Consider the following 20,316-nt stretch of genomic DNA (forward strand, 5'->3'; position numbering starts at 1 on the left):
AACTTTCATGGCGATTAAACCCCTTTCTGATTCTGATGATTACAAAATCGATAATTGACCTTCGGCCTAGAGTGCTCTGTTACCAGGTACACTTATGAGCATCTTTATGTTAGAACATGGTGTTTGTTATAGATTTTGACACTGATGTCTATGTAGTGCAAACATTTACGGAGTTTTGGGGGTGGGAAAACAGCTAATAATACAAATAAATATAAATGTGAGATAACATAGTGTGTGCCTTGCTGACCAAAGCACACCCAAGTATTGGTATGAGGTAGCCAACCTACTGTATAAGATAGTCAGTCCCAGAAGCAGATTATTTTGAAATCTTGGAAAAGTTTTATTATGATGAATCAAGATATGAACAAGACAATAATGTACAGTATATACAGTAAGCGATGGACGAGCTAAAATAATACATCTGTAAATTATCAAACAGGGTTACAAATGTTAAGTCAAAAATCCCTATTCGCTAAGCAAGAAAACACCACCTGAATATAACTCAAGGTGCTGTCTTCCTATACAAAATGAGTGTGTTTCAAATATCACATTGTTTTTGGAAGCTTTGAATAACATTAAGGTACACTTGCAGTAAAAACATGTTCGGTTACAGCAAAGATGCCAAAGTACATGCTCTGAAGGAGGCCATACAGTGTTTAGTCCACCTCCTCAATAGTAGGACCCTGAGACGAACCGGACCGTGCCTCACTACCACAGCTTCCCATTGGGGCCCCTCCCATTGGGGCCCCTCCCTGGTACAGCTTGGACACTATTGGGTTACACACTTTCTCTAGCTCCTTTTGCTGGTGTTCATACTCTTCTTTCTCTGCCAGCTGGTTGTTCTCCAACCAGGAGATTGCCTGGTTGCACTTCTCAACAACCTTCTTTATATCATCTTCACTTATCTTCCCTTTCATATTATCATCCTCCACACTGCTTTTCATGTTGAACGCGTAGGACTCCAACGAGTTCTTGGCAGCTATCTTCTCCCTCTGACTATCATCCTCATCTTTGTACTTTTCAGCGTCCTGCACCATCCTCTCAATCTCCTCCTTGCTCAGACGTCCCTTGTCGTTGGTGATGGTGATCTTGTTTTCTTTGCCAGTGCTTTTGTCAACAGCGGACACATTCAGAATGCCATTGGCATCAATGTCAAAGGTTACCTCCACCTGAGGTACCCCTCTTGGGGCAGGAGGAATTCCTGTGAGATCAAACTTGCCAAGCAGGTTGTTATCCTTGGTCATTGCCCTCTCCCCCTCATACACCTGAATAAGCACTCCAGGCTGGTTGTCGGAGTAGGTGGAGAAGGTCTGGGTCTGCTTGGTGGGGATGGTGGTGTTACGTTTGATGAGGGCTGTCATAACTCCTCCTGCTGTCTCAATCCCCAGGGACAGAGGTGCCACGTCCAGCAGAAGCAAGTCCTGGACGTTCTCTGAGGTGTCTCCCATGAGGATGGCAGCCTGCACGGCAGCCCCGTACGCCACTGCCTCATCTGGGTTGATGCTCTTGTTGAGCTCCCTGTCGTTAAAGAAGTCCTGCAGGAGCTTCTGGATCTTGGGGATTCGAGTGGAGCCACCGACCAGGACGATGTCGTGAATTTGAGTCTTGTCCATCTTGGCGTCCCTCAGGGATTTCTCAACTGGTTCTAGGGTTCCCCTGAAGAGCTCTGCATTCATCTCCTCAAAGCGCGCCCTGGTGATGGAGGTGTAGAAGTCGATGCCTTCAAACAGAGAATCGATTTCGATGCTGGCCTGGGTGCTGGAGGACAGGGTTCTCTTGGCCCTCTCACAGGCCGTGCGCAGCCTTCGCACCGCCCTCTTGTTCTGGCTGATGTCCTTCTTGTGTTTCCTCTTGAACTCCTCCATAAAGTGGTTGACCATGCGGTTGTCAAAGTCCTCCCCGCCCAGGTGAGTGTCCCCAGCTGTGGCCTTCACCTCAAAGATGCCGTCCTCAATGGTCAGAATGGACACGTCAAAGGTACCCCCACCCAGATCAAAGATCAATACATTGCGCTCCCCTCTTTTGACCTTGTCCAGGCCGTATGCGATAGCAGCTGCTGTGGGCTCATTGATAATCCTCAGGACGTTCAGGCCAGAGATGACTCCAGCATCCTTGGTGGCCTGCCTCTGCGAGTCATTAAAGTAAGCTGGAACTGTGATGACTGCATTGGACACCTTCTGACCAAGGTAGGCCTCTGCTATCTCCTTCATCTTCACTAGAACCATGGATGAGATTTCCTCAGGGTAGAAGGCCTTTGTCTCCCCTTTGTACTCCACCTGGACCTTGGGCTTCCCACCGTCGCTGATGACATTGAAGGGCCAAAGCTTCATGTCAGACTGTACAATGGGATCGTCAAACTTTCGGCCAATGAGCCGTTTGGCGTCGAAGACGGTGTTGGTGGGATTCATGGCCACTTGGTTTTTCGCGGCATCTCCAATTAGCCTTTCATTGTCAGTGAAAGCCACATAGCTAGGGGTGGTTCTGTTGCCCTGGTCATTGGCAATAATCTCAACCTTCCCATGCTGAAACACTCCCACACAGGAGTAGGTTGTACCGAGATCAATGCCAATAGATACTCCTTTTGCTGAAGACATCTTGGATTGTTTCTGTAGAGTTATTGGTAAAAGAAAAGAAAGCATACCAATATTTACATGGCTATAATAAATGAGTGAATTGCAATAAAATAAACAATTCTAAGCAAATAAAAGCTTATTGTGGAATTATTCTTAAATAAAAACGTCACATTTCATCAGTTCCGTTCTCTCTAAAAACCGTTACATGAAGATTATTTGTACTCACAATTTTGTTCTCGTCGGAGGGAGCTCAAAGAGCCTTGCTGATAAGTTTCCCGTGTGTTTAGGTGTCGCTCCTATGGCGCCTTGAGTCTTTCAAAAAGTAATGCCTCCACCGTCTGAACGTGCTTATAAAGTGAAAGCTAGTTTCTAGAACGCTCCTTTTACGTCACGCTCTTGTTGACGTAACTGTTCATTTTAGTAACTGAGGCTGCCTGGAAACTTTGCGAAAGCGACTGAATAATCTAGAACTGGAAGCGTCTCGAAGCTGACTCCACCGTCATGTAAACATTGGGAGAACTGAGGGAACATGCTGGAAAGACAATAATAGTGCGACATGTTCAGGAACGTACGCGAACGTCTGCAAAGAAAAAGCCTGTGACCAACAAACAACGCTGTTTACTCTTACACACAAGAAGATATGCGAAAACGGGACAGTTGATGTAGCCTAGCTTTATTAATGTTATTTAATGTTGTTAATGTTGTCATATATATTGTCATATCAGTTATATTGTCCAATAGATAAAGGCAATTTCTGACATGATTACTGCTATCACGTCTCAAACATAACGTTGTGCAGGCCTATGATGTTACGTAGTGTAATCTTGGTGCATTACATACTAAACTAGACCGAGGTGAAGTTAGTTTCATATTATTCGTCTCACATTCGGAAGACGCTACTTTGCAGCGTCGCGTTAGGGTCCGGGTGAAAACTAACCGTACAATTTAGAAAATGTACGTGTTTCATTATATTTCTGTGGCTATAAAACATCAAAGTGTCACCAGATTATTCTAATAATGTCTGAACTGCTTCCACAACCTTTACCTTTTCAATTACGTTTAAAATAAATATATTTATTAAATCGCTATCTCTGAAATAGCTTGAAATCCTCGCTAAATTTAAAAACCTTTTCAAATGTGTGTTAAAAAATCTCAAATTGACACCAGATTATTCTAATAATGTCTGGCCTACTTCCACACCCTTTACTTTTATTTAGGATTTCATGTAATTTCAGAGATCAGCAATTTTCTATCATTTTGTTTACATTTACATGTTTAAACCTTAATTGAAAGGGTAAAGGAAAAGGGTGTGGGAATAGGCCAGACATGATTAGAATAATCTGGCTGGCTGTTCCAACTGTGGAAGAAATTGGGATATCCTGTGTGCTTACATTATTACAAGGAGAGCTCCAACTATGATCTCTATAGTCTGAGAGCTGTCATCGTTTGGGAGCTGTGAATCTTTTTCCTGAGACTGTTGTAACGTCATAACTGCCTGACTGTCACTATGTATGTTTACATTCTTTTGCCCTATAAAAGATGTCCCTCCGGCCTTCAGATGAGAGACATGAATGAGACCTAAGCCTGATGTTGTGTTGTCATTTATTGTCAGACGTCTGATTTTCTTTCCCAATCTGCAGAATGATAATACTTATTGAAATCCACAACTCAACTGAACTTAGTCACTCCATTTATGAAGAGACGGACAAAACACTTTCTTCATCAATTACTCCCCTCCAGCAGAAGGCTGCGGTCCATCAGGACCAAAACCTCGCGCCACAAGAACAGTTTCTTTCCATCTGCCACTCGTATCTTCAACAAGGCCAAGGGCTCACACAGACTGTAAACCATTGCCATATTTGCACCATAGACTAATTTGCACCCTTGTCATATTTGAACTCGTTTACCCTATTTGTATTTTAGTATTTTTATATTGTATATCATAGCTACTTAATTTTTTGTATTTTATTTATTATAAATTCTTACAGCCCCTTAGTATCAGTTAGATCTTGTACCACTAGTATAGTTAGACTTTTACACACCTATTCAAAATTAATGTTCCCTGTTTGCTGAATGTATGCACTTTCCAGCCAAAGTAAATTCCTTGACTGTGCAAACTTTCATGGCGATTAAACCCCTTTCTGATTCTGATGATTACAAAATCGATAATTGACCTTCGGCCTAGAGTGCTCTGTTACCAGGTACACTTATGAGCATCTTTATGTTAGAACATGGTGTTTGTTATAGATTTTGACACTGATGTCTATGTAGTGCAAACATTTACGGAGTTTTGGGGGTGGGAAAACAGCTAATAATACAAATAAATATAAATGTGAGATAACATAGTGTGTGCCTTGCTGACCAAAGCACACCCAAGTATTGGTATGAGGTAGCCAACCTACTGTATAAGATAGTCAGTCCCAGAAGCAGATTATTTTGAAATCTTGGAAAAGTTTTATTATGATGAATCAAGATATGAACAAGACAATAATGTACAGTATATACAGTAAGCGATGGACGAGCTAAAATAATACATCTGTAAATTATCAAACAGGGTTACAAATGTTAAGTCAAAAATCCCTATTCGCTAAGCAAGAAAACACCACCTGAATATAACTCAAGGTGCTGTCTTCCTATACAAAATGAGTGTGTTTCAAATATCACATTGTTTTTGGAAGCTTTGAATAACATTAAGGTACACTTGCAGTAAAAACATGTTCGGTTACAGCAAAGATGCCAAAGTACATGCTCTGAAGGAGGCCATACAGTGTTTAGTCCACCTCCTCAATAGTAGGACCCTGAGACGAACCGGACCGTGCCTCACTACCACAGCTTCCCATTGGGGCCCCTCCCATTGGGGCCCCTCCCTGGTACAGCTTGGACACTATTGGGTTACACACTTTCTCTAGCTCCTTTTGCTGGTGTTCATACTCTTCTTTCTCTGCCAGCTGGTTGTTCTCCAACCAGGAGATTGCCTGGTTGCACTTCTCAACAACCTTCTTTATATCATCTTCACTTATCTTCCCTTTCATATTATCATCCTCCACACTGCTTTTCATGTTGAACGCGTAGGACTCCAACGAGTTCTTGGCAGCTATCTTCTCCCTCTGACTATCATCCTCATCTTTGTACTTTTCAGCGTCCTGCACCATCCTCTCAATCTCCTCCTTGCTCAGACGTCCCTTGTCGTTGGTGATGGTGATCTTGTTTTCTTTGCCAGTGCTTTTGTCAACAGCGGACACATTCAGAATGCCATTGGCATCAATGTCAAAGGTTACCTCCACCTGAGGTACCCCTCTTGGGGCAGGAGGAATTCCTGTGAGATCAAACTTGCCAAGCAGGTTGTTATCCTTGGTCATTGCCCTCTCCCCCTCATACACCTGAATAAGCACTCCAGGCTGGTTGTCGGAGTAGGTGGAGAAGGTCTGGGTCTGCTTGGTGGGGATGGTGGTGTTACGTTTGATGAGGGCTGTCATAACTCCTCCTGCTGTCTCAATCCCCAGGGACAGAGGTGCCACGTCCAGCAGAAGCAAGTCCTGGACGTTCTCTGAGGTGTCTCCCATGAGGATGGCAGCCTGCACGGCAGCCCCGTACGCCACTGCCTCATCTGGGTTGATGCTCTTGTTGAGCTCCCTGTCGTTAAAGAAGTCCTGCAGGAGCTTCTGGATCTTGGGGATTCGAGTGGAGCCACCGACCAGGACGATGTCGTGAATTTGAGTCTTGTCCATCTTGGCGTCCCTCAGGGATTTCTCAACTGGTTCTAGGGTTCCCCTGAAGAGCTCTGCATTCATCTCCTCAAAGCGCGCCCTGGTGATGGAGGTGTAGAAGTCGATGCCTTCAAACAGAGAATCGATTTCGATGCTGGCCTGGGTGCTGGAGGACAGGGTTCTCTTGGCCCTCTCACAGGCCGTGCGCAGCCTTCGCACCGCCCTCTTGTTCTGGCTGATGTCCTTCTTGTGTTTCCTCTTGAACTCCTCCATAAAGTGGTTGACCATGCGGTTGTCAAAGTCCTCCCCGCCCAGGTGAGTGTCCCCAGCTGTGGCCTTCACCTCAAAGATGCCGTCCTCAATGGTCAGAATGGACACGTCAAAGGTACCCCCACCCAGATCAAAGATCAATACATTGCGCTCCCCTCTTTTGACCTTGTCCAGGCCGTATGCGATAGCAGCTGCTGTGGGCTCATTGATAATCCTCAAGACGTTCAGGCCAGAGATGACTCCAGCATCCTTGGTGGCCTGCCTCTGCGAGTCATTAAAGTAAGCTGGAACTGTGATGACTGCATTGGACACCTTCTGACCAAGGTAGGCCTCTGCTATCTCCTTCATCTTCACTAGAACCATGGATGAGATTTCCTCAGGGTAGAAGGCCTTTGTCTCCCCTTTGTACTCCACCTGGACCTTGGGCTTCCCACCGTCGCTGATGACATTGAAGGGCCAAAGCTTCATGTCAGACTGTACAATGGGATCGTCAAACTTTCGGCCAATGAGCCGTTTGGCGTCGAAGACGGTGTTGGTGGGATTCATGGCCACTTGGTTTTTCGCGGCATCTCCAATTAGCCTTTCATTGTCAGTGAAAGCCACATAGCTAGGGGTGGTTCTGTTGCCCTGGTCATTGGCAATAATCTCAACCTTCCCATGCTGAAACACTCCCACACAGGAGTAGGTTGTACCGAGATCAATGCCAATAGATACTCCTTTTGCTGAAGACATCTTGGATTGTTTCTGTAGAGTTATTGGTAAAAGAAAAGAAAGCATACCAATATTTACATGGCTATAATAAATGAGTGAATAGCAATAAAATAAACAATTCTAAGCAAATAAAAGCTTATTGTGGAATTATTCTTAAATAAAAACGTCACATTTCATCAGTTCCGTTCTCTCTAAAAACCGTTACATGAAGATTATTTGTACTCACAATTTTGTTCTCGTCGGAGGGAGCTCAAAGAGCCTTGCTGATAAGTTTCCCGTGTGTTTAGGTGTCGCTCCAGTGGCGCCTTGAGTCTTTCAAAAAGTAATGCCTCGACCGTCTGTAGTTGTTGCTTATATAGTGAAAGCTAGTTTCTAGAACGCTCCCTGTACGTCACGCTCTCGTTGGCCTTCATTTTAGTAACTGAGGCTGCCTGGAAACTTCGCGAAAGCGACTGAATATTCTAGAACTGGAAGCGCCTCGAAGCTGACTCCGCCGTCATGTAATCACTGGGTGGACTGAGGGAACATTCTGGAAAGACAATAATAGTGCAACATGTTTAGGAACGTACGAGAACCTTCTGCAAAGAAAGCCTGTGACTAATCAACAACGCTGTTTACTCTTACACACAAGAAGATTTTCGAAAACGGGATATTTGGACATAGGTTTATTTATTTTTGTTACATATGTTACATATATATGTATAGCATTTATTGCTGATATTCATTTACAGAGACATATATTATTTGTAATCACACGATGTCAAAATCATCTTGGAACAAAATAGACTATATGAAAGAAAACCTGTACATCGTTTGATGATGTAGGCTACTGCACATACCCAGTGTAATAATCGAATAATTCCTAACAAATACCAACCTAACCAATATAGTGGGTTTCACTGATAGGCTAAAGTAAGCAGCTCAGAAGGCACATTCATACCATAACTTTAAAAGGCAATTACGCAGATACAAGCCCATGGGAATCATCAATGCAGTAGGTGATTTTAGAACACTTGGACTACAATATCAGACACAAAATAGTGCGTGATGCCTGGTCACTCCTGGCTCTAGCTCATGGAATGTACTCCATTTTAAAAGGTCAGTCGTCTGACAGCAACACAGAACACAAACAGGCATGTTTTTTAAATGGTACCAACGTTATTTTGTATTTTTTTGGCACCAAGTATGAACTGACTATAGCAACATACTACAGATTGAGCATACATAACTGAATAAGTAAATTTAGAGATGTGAACATGCAAGCAGGCATTTTCAGACAGACACTGTAGTGATTATTTGGTCAACACAATAGTTTCTTAATGTAAAAATAATTGTTTCTAACATAGACAGTACATATAATTTTTTTGTGAGGATATATGTCAATGCCTGAAGGAATAATTATAAAGTTATTACATTCAGGAGTAAAATAATTCAGTAAAATAATTATTCCCTTTTATAACAATTTACAAAATTAAATAATATCTTTTAGCAATCGTTTAGCCTTTGTGTTGAGGGCACCAGGCACAACATCGGGCACTCCCATTAATACCTGCTAACACAGAGGATGGAGTCTGATTAATACATCAGTGTATTAAGAAACATAAGCTGTCCAAACCAATTAATTAAAAAGAATAAATATGACATGACTAATATATTGTGTACAAAGGGCTATTATGGAACACTCTACCTGTAGTAGTTTGGTTTGAAAGGGCCGTTCTTGTTCAGGCCCATATACTTAGCCTGCTCGTCAGACAGCTCTGTCAGGTGGGCATCAAAGTTGGGCAGATGCAAGCTGGCCACATACTCATCTGGAAGAAATGAAGCTTGTGAGCTACAATGGAATTCGAATAAAAAAAAGATCTAAATTTAAACTCGAACTGAAAATCTAAATTTGAAAAAATCTGCTGTATATTTATAGCACTAGGTGGCGATATTAAGCCACAGTGAGGGACTGGTAACTGGCTTGTTACTTTAGATTGAATCTGTATTTGGTGGTATGATCTCTCGGAAAAAAATTCTGAACAGAAAAGTTTTGAATGGTTAGAAAAATACAATCTAAAAAAAGTTTCAGATTTTTTTCTTTTCGAAAAGGTTGAAAGGTCTATTTGAGTTAAGGATGAGTGTACTTTCACCATCTCGGTCTCCCATTAAATAACACATGTAGAAAGTTTTCATCTGAAAGCAGACTCTTACCCATCTTCTTAGGCAACAGATAGACATCTTGTTTATAGCGGCCCTCTGGAGCGTTGAAGAGCTCGATTAGGGCCAGAGCCTGGACACACACATACCAGTGTTCAGTCATCCAGAGAAGTCTCGCAGAGATAAACCACAACTATCACAAACCTACCTAAAGCCTATTTTTTAACAAACCTCTAGAGTCAGAAACAGGAATAATAGGAATAGACTTTGACCCAGAAGTATCCCATAATAATAATATTACATTTCCTCTTTTCTTGCTTTCTCATTTCCACGAATTTCCACCTCAACAAGCATAGTTTACCTGAGTGGTGGCGGTGATAGACAGGACAAACGTGGGCACCGTGGAGCAGCTCAGGTTCAACAGCCGACCCTGAGAACCCACACAGAGGACACATGAGTCAAAGCATACGCGCCGCTGTGTGAAGTACTGTACTGGGAAAGCCGAGACAACAAACTCTGAAATCAAAACACAAAGAAACAAGAAACAACAGTGCAGGATAGGGATCACTGCGGTACACCGAGAAACAACACACACGTCCTGCTGGTGGGAGAGACTGAAGAGCGGGCTACAGTGGGGAGAGAAACAACGTCTTGCGTTACTAGAAAGACGCCAAAGTGTGGGAAATGTGTGGTTCAAGCCAGGTGAGGCGGGGGCGGTTGGTTACCTCAGCCAGGAGGACGACCCGCTTGCCGTCGGGCCAGATGACGTGGTCCACCTGAGAACGCACCCTCTCCCAGGTGAGCTCGGGGCTTCGCAGACTGGCCTGGAGACACAGGGGCTGCATGAGTTGGTGCAACAGCACAATACACATTTGTACACACACACACATGTCCGCACAAACACACATACACAGACACGCACACAGCCTTCATTTGGGACAGTATAACTGTAAAACTCACCACATCAATCTCAGTATTGGAATGTCCCATGTTGCACACAATGCATCCGTTCTTCATACGATCCAGCTGCTCTCTGGTCACCACATTCTTATTACCTGTGGACAGAGAAACACATCCCACTTTTCTACTCCTGTATACTCACATACAACTGGAATATTACATGTTTTCAAAGGCAAATATGTTTAGTTATTAGCAAGTAAAGTTAACATAGATGAACAGATTTTCTATTGACCTGTGCAAGTTATTACTACGTCCATCTGACGAATGACTTCATTCAGCTTGACCACTCTGAATCCATCCATGCTGTGTGGACACAAACGGCAGGGCTTATTCAGTAAATAACACTCACACAAACAAATATTCACATGTATTGGGACACAGTAAACTAGATATTGGCGGCCTATTGGTGTTTTTTATCGGAATAGCAGCATCGTGTTCTAGACCCTCACCAGCCCTGCAGGGCACAGATGGGGTCGATCTCTGTGATGCACACAATGGCTCCCAAGGCTTTTAGCGCAGTGCAGCAGCCCTTCCCCACCTAGAGAGACACATCCTGGTGTGAGACCAAACAGAGACCACCCCACTGGACATGTAGCCCAAGGTGTCTGCCAGACTCACCTCTCCATAACCACACACCACCACTTGTTTTCCTCCAAACATCACGTCGGTGGTCCTCTTCAAACTACAACGCAGCAGGGAAAGTTATGGATGGGATTATTGTCACATCAGAGCAGTAGAACGGTTATTCAAATATTTTAAAACAATTTATATACATAGATGTATGTGAAAGTCATGATTTTCGTATATTTACCCATCCAGAATGGACTCTCGGCAGCAGTAGAGGTTGTCAAACTTCTGCTTGGTGACAGAGTCGTTCACATTCATGGCAGGGACACACAGTTTGCCAGCCTTGGACAACTGGTACAACCTGGGTACACACCATGTGCAAGGATCAGAATAACCAATAAAACAATCATATATTCTGCCATTTTATAAAAGAATACAAAAACACGTTTGGCCAACATATGACAAAATATACAGTATGTTACATCAATAAACATTAACATGATGAATATCTAGTGAATATCAAATGATGATAGTATTTATCATTTCAATTAGTTTCAGTGTCTGCATTTAACCTGTGGACTCCAGTGACGCTCTCCTCCACAATGCCCCGGGCCTTTTTGAACACGCTGGGGTGCTTCTTATAAACCCAGTGGGTCAGGTCCCCCCCGTCATCCAGAATCTACACACCCACAACACCATAAACACAACAACAGAGCAACAGGAGTTAGAATTTGATGGCATGCCGTCGTCACGCAAACGTAGATATCCATTCAGAAAATCACTGTATTGTGATGGGGACCACTGATGCTGATACCATGTTGGCCTGCCAGCCATCGTTGCTGACGCAGCGGTCGATGCACCACCAGAAGTCATCCTCCGACTCGCCCTTCCACGCAAACACAGGTACCCCTGAGGAGGTAGGGAAAGAAATGAGATGGAGGAGGGACAGAGAGATAGAGTTACATAGACAGAGAGAAAGTCAGAAAGAAAGAGGAAGAGAGGGTGTGGGGGGGGGGTCTCACCAGTCTCTGCTAGGGCAGCTGCCACCTCATTCTGAGTGGAGTAGATGTTGCAGGCAGTCCAGCGACACTGTGCACCCAGGGCTACCAGAGTCTCAATCAGAACCTGATTGCAAAAAGAACACACATGCACACACATAGAAGACACACACGCACACACATTGTCACATTCACAAGATGTGGAAAAAATATATATAAATTTGTATAAAACTGTCACAATGCAAAAGGGTGTATTGAGTGCTAACATATATGGAAGAAAAAGGACCTACCGCTGTCTGAGCAGTGATGTGGGTACAGCCCACAACCTTGGCCCCAGCCAGAGGCTTCTCTCCTTGGGCTCGCTTCCTCAGGGAGATCAGGGCAGACATGTCTGTGGATAGGCAGGAGGGAGGGATGAGAGAGGTGGAGTGTAATTACATAAGAGAAAATAATCGAAACAGAAAAGTAAACTGAAAAAGACAGCATACAATCAAAGCTAGTGTGTGGTAAAGGTAACATGTGAGGGAAAAGCCCATAAATACTAGGGGTTTAGGATATATTATGTAAAGATAGGGTGTGATTCAGGGAAACTACATGAATGGTGCAGTAAATGACCGGAGGCTGGTGGAACATAGCTGTCAGCAGCGGCTGTTGATCCCCATGAAGCAGCTATACGTAGACGTATATATAGACCACTTACTGAGCACTTACTCACCACACCCCCAGCGATCCTCTGTAGAGCAGGGGGACAGGGGACATGGGGAGAGAATGCGTATGTGTGCATGAGTGTGTGTGTGAGCCAGAGAGAGTGAGCGCGAGAGAGCGAGCGAGAGAGCGAGCGAGCGAGAGATAGAGAGAGAGAGAGAAAGGGAGAGAGAGAGAAAGGGAGAGAGAAAAGGAGAGAGAGAGAGAGATAGGGAGAGAGAGAGAGAGAGAGAGAGAGAGAGAGAGAGAGAGAGAGAGAGAGGGAGGGAGAGAGAAAGACAAAGTGTGCCCTTGTCTTGTTTCCTGGACAACAGTGATGACACAACTCCAGGTGATGAGCTCATGTGAGTCATCAGGGCCTCAGTATCAATCGTTCACTCAGACAATGCAGAGGCAGCAAAATGGACACCATATGATAGGATTCCCTGGACTCAGGAGAGAACAGGAATCGTGTTGCAGGAACTCAGAGAACTTTCAGTGCACCCTGGCTCAGTCCTGTGAGAAAATAACCCTCTGTATTATTCACTTTGAAAGACCTTTCACCATTCAGGGTTTTGAGAAGACAACCCGCAGTCCAGTCAAATCACTGGCCAGGTACTGTAGATACCACAAGTGTAGTCTTTCTGTGCATGTGTGAGTAGAAAAAACAACACATAAAAAACACAGTGATTGCACACCTTGTTCTGCGATCTCAATCTCCCGTCGTCCAAACTCAGCCTGTTTGATGTTCTTAACGCAGAAGTCGCTGCGGCCCTGGGTGTTGGCCTGTTCCCTGTCCCTGGGGGAGGTCTCGTCATCTGAGCTGTCGGAGTACGAGGCAGCTTGAGCATTGAGGGAGGGAGAGAGTGGGAAAAGGTTCATGCTCATGATGTGGCAAAAAAGAGAATATGTGTGTGTGTGTGGTACTTGTAAGAATCAAACACCCTCAAGAATAGTAGGACATCAAGAGATGAAAGTATGTGTACATGTTAAGGGGGGTAATGTTTACACGCTAGTAGGGGTAATGATTACACGCTAGTAGGGGTAATGTTTACACGCTAGTAGGGCTAGTATTTACACGTTAGTAGGGGTCATGTTTACACGCTAGTTAGAATAGTAAATATACTGTATATGTGTGTGTAGTACCTGAGCTGTAGCTATCTGTTGAAGACTGGGAGATGGACCGAGAGAGGGAGCGTCGGCCTGCCTTAGTCGGGTATCTGCTGAACTCCTGCTTGTCTTCTGCATTAGCAAACTGGATCTGCAGGGGACACAAATGTGAAGACAAGAAACAACATTACATGAATGGATCTGTTCAGCAAAACAACGCATTAGTTACATCATACAACCTCTAATGTTATATTTGATAATGGTTGTTTGTTTTATGGTTACCCTGAGGATATTGACAAAAAAAGACATAAGTCTTAGGCATGGCTTAGACTTGGTTTATATGATAATACTGTGGAGGATACTAGGAAAATTCACAAAAAGTAGGGTAAAGGTTTTGTGATAAATGACAACATACTGTAACTGTACTGTGGACAACACTGACAGATATAAGAGCAGTGACTTTGTAGACTCATCCATTGCTTGCCAAGGTTCTGCTGGTTAAATCATGTTTACTTAAACTATTCAAGCAGTGTGCCCGTTATGACTAGCTGTGGTCACCAAACCACCAAGCTGTGGTCTTTATCAAACGCCGGAGCTGATACCCTTGGGCAGGTTTCACCAGATCTCGCCACTTTACACCGGGCAAATGAATCATTGAGATTGTTTGAAAGTGAGTGCGTGCTGAGGTAGGACCAAAATACATTTGAACCACTCTATCCTGCTCTATGACTTATGCTTTGTTCAAATACACTTGCATGGCTCGTTACCATGTCAAAGTCTGATTTAAAAGGATAAGTGCACAGTAATATGTCAACACATTTTTTTCTGGTGTAAATATATATCCTGTCTCAAGACTCAATCTAAACAAGACATCCTGTAAGGACTTAACTATAAACAACATGTATTCATATAACAATCTCAAAAATAGCCCCATGTGAAACAATGGTGTGTGTAAAAGTAGCAGTTCTGAGCCACAGTCTAGATTTAGCACTTGACAAATCCACTGACAAGCTCATGGACACGCAGTGATAAGATCTGTCTGAACATGAGGGAGCCCCCCAATCATGTTATCAACATTAGACAGATTAGGGAGAGAAAACTGGACATCGTCGAGGCGAGCCCAACTGGGTACCGGAGGCCGAATACGGTGCTATACCCCTGTAGGCATGGGCTGGCATGGGGCAGGTCATTTGGTGACATCTGACTGGCATAGAAAGCCATCAGGCTGGTGAAGCATGGAGAGAGAGACCCTGGACTGTCGCTGGGACTGGTAAACAGAAGGGATCCGGTCTGCTTCTAAGGCACAGCCGGCTCACCCTCAAGGTACTGCTGTTCCTCCACTAATGTGATGTGATTGTTGACTCTACTACACAGAGCTGGGGACTCATTTAGCAACAAGCCTTTAGATCCAGCAATGACTGACGTGGATTAAATCAATTATACATCATCATCATCGGGACTGGTGGATTTCTGCAAAATGATGCATTCTGTGTCACTAGTAGACTAGTAGTACAAAGAATTACAATTTACAAATGATTTTGTGAGCAGTAAATATTATCTTACAGTAACTTACAGTAATAATCCTTTTCGGCAATTATTGCTGTACCATTCAAAATCTTCAAGATTGTATGGATTGGTGGATGTTTCTTCACACTTTTGTTCCCCAGATTGTTTTACTTCAAAAGATGATGCCTTCAATGCCACTCCCACAGTCCAACAAAGCACCTCTAGATCAGGTTATGGCTTCCAGAGTTGCCCCTCTGTTATCCATGATTTGAGAACTCTCTGTGTCAATGATTCTATTCATGTTCATTGTCCCTGTAAAGTCAGCTGCATGGATTGTTTCATATTCATAAATGAGTGTTTAGACCGAAAGCTGATGTGTATGTTGACACAACACACAATACTGGTAATTCCATGAAAAATGTGGTTGAGTAACTGTTAGGTAACATCAAAGTTGTATGGATAGTTATCCATGGGTCCTCACACATTCAAATAGCAATAAATACTGTACTCTGCTTTTAAAAGGGTGTCCACAAGGGTGTTTCTCTTTGTGTGAAATGCATTGAGCTTTCCATTCAGTTTAGCTGGGTTGGTGTGATTGTCATAACATTATACCCCAGAAACATCTATGTACTGTAGGTCTATGTTAACCAAAAACATAGACCCAGGTCTGTGTTGACACTTGGTCAAGTATAATTTAAACAATACAACAAAATGAAACACAAGAAGGTCATGAGACCCCATGGAGAATATGGCGCTGCTTCTAACTGTTTTCGCAGCTGACTGTTTGCACTGCCTCACGTTTCTGTGGAAAAGCATGTGGTGTTTGCTTTGAGCCAGCACACACTGGTGAGGAATCAACTGGGATTTCAAAGCAAGGGGAGTTGTAAAGCCTTTTAATGTTGCACTGACCTCAAAAGACAGACAAGCAAAAATAGAAAAAACACTTATCTGCAAAACCCTCTTTAACATAAAAACAAAAATGGTTATAGAAATAAAAACAATAAAAAGTGTTATTTATATCTTTGTTCACAACATAAAAAGGGTACTGTAGTAGTTATATTCCAAAGAAATTAAAGACACTAAAGGAAATATTTACAGTGTTTTGCAGGTGTCTACTTGTCCGGCAGTTTGTCTTATTAAAAGTCTTGGTCACTAAATTAAAAGGGTTCTGTTGGTCTCGCTCATATTTGATCTGCTGCCAACCACCACTGTTAAAATGCTCTACACAAGGAAATCCAAATATAATTAAACTAAGTAAAGGTGAACAGATATTAGTGAAAGCTGCAGAGTGCCTACTAGCAGCAACAGTATTTCACTTTCAGATGACATTCATTCTTCCCTGACATTCATGTCTGAAATATGACATCCAAAAACTGTTTGGAGAGAAGCTCCAGGACTTACCCGCTCTCTTCCATGCCCGTGCCCATGACCGTGACTGTGACCCTGCCTGTGGTGTGCCATAGCTGCCATCGTCTGGTCTATGTTCCTGCCTCTCTCTCAGCCTGCTGTGTCTTCTGAGGGATGGTGCTAGGTAGCCCCGATGCTATTATCACTGTACACTGCCAGATAGGGGCAGGGTTAGGATTGGGGTTGGTGCTGAGACTAAAGGAGGGCCTGACAGATTACCATCCTTTTAGCGTGGCGGTGTCCTACCAGACCAGCCCTCTTCTCTCCCTATGTCTGTCTATGCCCTTGACAAGCAGCTCCGATATTAGAGATGGTGTTATGGATCAGGGTAGAACAGATAACACATAAACACACATAAACACACAAACACAAACTGTACTCTCTCAGAGGATCACGTTCACACAATCCCACATGGACAAGCATGGGCACAATCACACACACACACACACACAAGCACAGGGTACGCACGCACACACACCTACTGTGCACATTCTCTTCTTAATCTACCAATGGTCACATAAGCTTGAATTGTCCTTCTGCTGGTTCCTTGCCAGGCCTTGCCAGGGAATTTAACAATGTTCGCATAAGGTTCCAGCATCCTCAGGCCTTCGGGTCACATTCTCTCCTATATAGCCTAAAGTACCACCAGCTCATCATACACTTTCTCATTGTGTCTATTCCTGTCTCAGATGAATGCTCAGGCCCATAGACTTTGGCCCGGTGATGGTGAATGGGACATTGGGCTGAGCATTAACCACTTGGAGTGACACCACTAATACCATGGCCACCATCTGACTGCACCATTAATCCACAGACATACAGGGCTAAGGAAGAGCCTTAACAAGAGGCTAATGCCTCCCCCCCTCCCCGATCTAATCATATATAAATAACAGTTTGGAAAACTGTGAACCACAAGTCATTGATCTGTCACCACCATGGCAAAACTTCTGCATCAGCATAACTGGAATCGAGAATTAGTGAAGTCAAGTTTGTGAGGTTAGAACACCAGCCCAGTGTCGGCGTCAGCTATCTGCTTCCACAGCGGCGTGACAGCTTACAAGTGTTGTGAAAAACAGGGTGATAATCCTTCCTACAAACTGTCTGACCTTCATAATGATGGGACCCTTCTTTCACAACACAGATGGGATTGAATGTTATTAACTGACGCACTGGATAGGGCTGCTATGTCCACATTCGCAAAGCAGCCCTACAGCAGTAGGATCCTGTTGTGCTCTTGTTGAACGTTTGTGAGGAGAATACCTGGAGGACATCGAAGAATATGAAAGCAAGCTCAAGGTCATGGAGTATGGCAGCGATAAGACAGGTTGGCTTGAGAACAGCCTGGGTGAAAGCCAGCGTGTGTCTTGAAAGAAGCAGGGAAAATGCCCAGGACCAGTCGGTATGGACATGTCATATTTCTCAGCTTATAGACACTTTAAACATGACTCATACACCTATGGTCACACGCCATGAGCATGACACATTTACTGTTGTTTTCAAAATAGAACCATGTGCACATTGATTTCACAGTAAACACTTTCTAAATATGTAGACTAGGGTTCAAATTTCATTGTGTTCTAGTGCAAGTATTCTACATTTCACGTGTGGCTTGATTGAATTTTGCAGGCACCTGGATTTGACCTTGGCTTAATGTAAGTGTGTTATCCAAGAATCAGACATTAAAACACCATGTGTGCATGTCTAATTCTTGTTTAAGATTCTACGTTTCCAGAACCAAAATAAAAGAGTATGCATATACATTATGTAGAGCATACAATTAAAGCCAGCAAGAAAACTTCCAGAGGGATGACCTATTGCATAACAGTTGGATAAAAGATAGAATAGACTAATGGAGCTATTGAATGTGCATGTATGACATTGGGCTGAGCATTAACCACTTGGAGTGACACCATTAATACCATGGCCACCACACATGCACATAGCTCCATACACACAAGTGGCAGAGAAGGGCTTCAGTGGCAGAATGATCTTCAATTTCTCATTACTGCATAACTACTCTCTATAACTACTCTCTGTGACGACACAGTAAAATAAACTAACCTTAGTTTTTTACAGTCCATTAATTTATTCAGTGATTTGGTAAAAGGAAACTGCTTAGTTGAAACGTATTATCATTTTCAAACATAAATGAGTGTTGTTCAATCAACCCTTATACCTAAACTTGCCATGTGATAGTATGTTACTATCTCAGAGAAAGGGGCTTAATGGGTAATTTACCCCAAAGCTCATCTCACAAAGAAACAGAACACTCAACAGGTACTTGGACAAGGGATAAAATGTTCTCAAATTGATTCATAACAAAGAGCTTTGTTTTCACAAGAAGGAGTCACATTCTTCCAATATCCAATGTGTTTAAAATCAAACTCCCTTAGGCTCTCTCCAGAGAAAACATAATGTCCTGCCAGACAAGGGGCAGAGGCAATGTTCTGGCTTTAATAAGCCACGGCTCAAACCTTGAATCTGCTCTCTGTATGCCCTGTACCCATTTTAGGATTCCTACTGGACTTTGCAGTGCTCTCTGGAAACAATTTGATATAGTATATTCATAATCTGGGTCATCACAATTAAGCCTGCATCACCCTATACTGAAACGTGTTTCGTTTGATATAGTTGTTTGTTTTGGTGGTCTGCGTCTGAATGCCACAATGACTATTTCTTTCATTTGAGTTATTAATGAAGAAAAGGAAAGCTAACCTGGTTGCTCTTTTGCTTTCAAGGTAACACTGTGCAAACACCACTATCTTTACGTCCGCACATAGAGTAGTTGCCAGTTGAAGTAACCTTATGGAATAAGTAATCAGCAAATCCCAATTCACTTGGGACACTAGTGTTTTGACGAATGCGCTTTCGAGGAATTTGCAGGGGGCTTAAGCCTACCTTTATAACGAAACAAATGACAAAAATAAACAAACATTCATTTTTAATGTAATGAAGTGGATAGTCAGACTAATTAAATGCCTATGTCCATGCAATATTACTGCTATAAGCTGCACCCATTGCAGTTTTCTCCCATCACACTGTTACAGTGAATATTGATGATGATTATTACGTACCTTCTTAACAGATTTGAGAGTGGGGACTGCAGTGAATGCCGCAGAGGGCAATTCGCCCACGTTCATGTTCATGTCGCTATTTTTGCTCACGGTCATAGCAGAATACTTTTCTGCAACGTTCTCGCTTTCTTTGACATATTTTGTAGCTTGTTTAACGTCCAGCATCCCGTCAACAACCGAGTCTGTCATTTCATTCAGGTGTTCTTCCGACCTCTCACAGGAAAATTCTGATGATGTCCGACGTGCTCTAGTGGGGATACCTCTTAGCCGTCTGCTTCGTGCTAATGGAAATGTATATCGGATAACAGCCTATGCTGTGATAAATACAACAAAAAATATAGGTTGAATAATAAGTGACACAGTGTGATTATTATCGTCGTTACTTTGTAAAAAGGAGTGGTTACACTTATTCTTGCCCAGGTCGGCTTGTATCCACTGACAGCAGCATCAACATGGGGCGTTTCTATGGAGCTGTCACCTTAACAAGTGGGCGGACTACACGGTACTCGTCCAATCAGCTACCTATCAATTGTATAGAGAAAAGAGACTATTTGAGGTACAGTAGTGCACAGCGCTGTTATACACACAAGCATATTCACTTTGAAAACAC

General features: G+C 43.2%; 3 protein-coding genes across 5 annotated transcripts; all 3 read right to left on the bottom strand.

Moving 5' to 3' along the window:
- Nucleotides 1–316: 316 nt before the first annotated feature.
- LOC124481086 (heat shock 70 kDa protein) lies at nucleotides 317–2,924 on the bottom strand. The gene is made up of 2 exons (XM_047040856.1): nucleotides 2,800–2,924; nucleotides 317–2,606 (listed from the first exon to the last, which is right to left on the bottom strand). Exon 2 carries the CDS (start codon nucleotides 2,592–2,594, stop codon nucleotides 657–659), a length of 1,938 nt encoding a protein of 645 aa, XP_046896812.1. The 5' UTR covers nucleotides 2,595–2,606; nucleotides 2,800–2,924; the 3' UTR covers nucleotides 317–656.
- A 2,080-nt stretch (nucleotides 2,925–5,004) lies between these two features.
- LOC124480515 (heat shock 70 kDa protein) lies at nucleotides 5,005–7,779 on the bottom strand. Its single transcript, XM_047039903.1, has 2 exons — nucleotides 7,488–7,779; nucleotides 5,005–7,294 (listed from the first exon to the last, which is right to left on the bottom strand). Exon 2 carries the CDS (start codon nucleotides 7,280–7,282, stop codon nucleotides 5,345–5,347), a length of 1,938 nt encoding a protein of 645 aa, XP_046895859.1. The 5' UTR covers nucleotides 7,283–7,294; nucleotides 7,488–7,779; the 3' UTR covers nucleotides 5,005–5,344.
- Nucleotides 7,780–7,911: 132 nt separating this feature from the next.
- On the bottom strand, nucleotides 7,912–20,165 carry ahcyl1 (adenosylhomocysteinase-like 1). 3 transcript variants are annotated; one of them, XM_047039905.1, is made up of 17 exons: nucleotides 19,707–20,165; nucleotides 13,756–13,870; nucleotides 13,308–13,451; nucleotides 12,216–12,316; nucleotides 11,950–12,052; nucleotides 11,742–11,836; nucleotides 11,500–11,606; nucleotides 11,172–11,288; nucleotides 10,979–11,042; nucleotides 10,810–10,898; nucleotides 10,593–10,663; nucleotides 10,361–10,455; nucleotides 10,126–10,224; nucleotides 9,762–9,830; nucleotides 9,455–9,533; nucleotides 8,949–9,069; nucleotides 7,912–8,810 (listed from the first exon to the last, which is right to left on the bottom strand). In XM_047039905.1, exons 1-17 carry the CDS (start codon nucleotides 19,893–19,895, stop codon nucleotides 8,804–8,806), a joined length of 1,665 nt encoding a protein of 554 aa, XP_046895861.1. In that variant the 5' UTR covers nucleotides 19,896–20,165; the 3' UTR covers nucleotides 7,912–8,803. The 3 variants fall into 3 exon arrangements, with proteins under 3 accessions (XP_046895861.1, XP_046895863.1, XP_046895862.1); XM_047039907.1 differs by lacking the exon at nucleotides 19,707–20,165 and adding an exon at nucleotides 16,627–16,834; XM_047039906.1 differs by lacking the exon at nucleotides 7,912–8,810 and having other exon boundaries at nucleotides 8,945–9,069.
- Nucleotides 20,166–20,316: the final 151 nt, after the last annotated feature.

This window comes from Hypomesus transpacificus, chromosome 18 (assembly GCF_021917145.1).
Source record: "Hypomesus transpacificus isolate Combined female chromosome 18, fHypTra1, whole genome shotgun sequence".
Classification (NCBI taxonomy): domain Eukaryota; kingdom Metazoa; phylum Chordata; class Actinopteri; order Osmeriformes; family Osmeridae; genus Hypomesus; species Hypomesus transpacificus.

Coding starts and splice junctions, on each gene's coding strand:
- LOC124481086 (XM_047040856.1), bottom strand. CDS start 2,594: ATGTCTTCAGCAAAAGGAGTATCTATTGGCATTGATCTCGGTACAACC.
- LOC124480515 (XM_047039903.1), bottom strand. CDS start 7,282: ATGTCTTCAGCAAAAGGAGTATCTATTGGCATTGATCTCGGTACAACC.
- ahcyl1 (XM_047039905.1), bottom strand. CDS start 19,895: ATGACAGACTCGGTTGTTGACGGGATGCTGGACGTTAAACAAGCTACA. Junction 13,871..19,706: donor CTCTCAAATCTGTTAAGAAG/GTACGTAATAAT, acceptor TGTCCCCTGCAG/ATCCAGTTTGCTAATGCAGA. Junction 9,534..9,761: donor CTATCACCGCCACCACTCAG/GTAAACTATGCT, acceptor GTGTGTGTCCAG/GCTCTGGCCCTAATCGAGCT.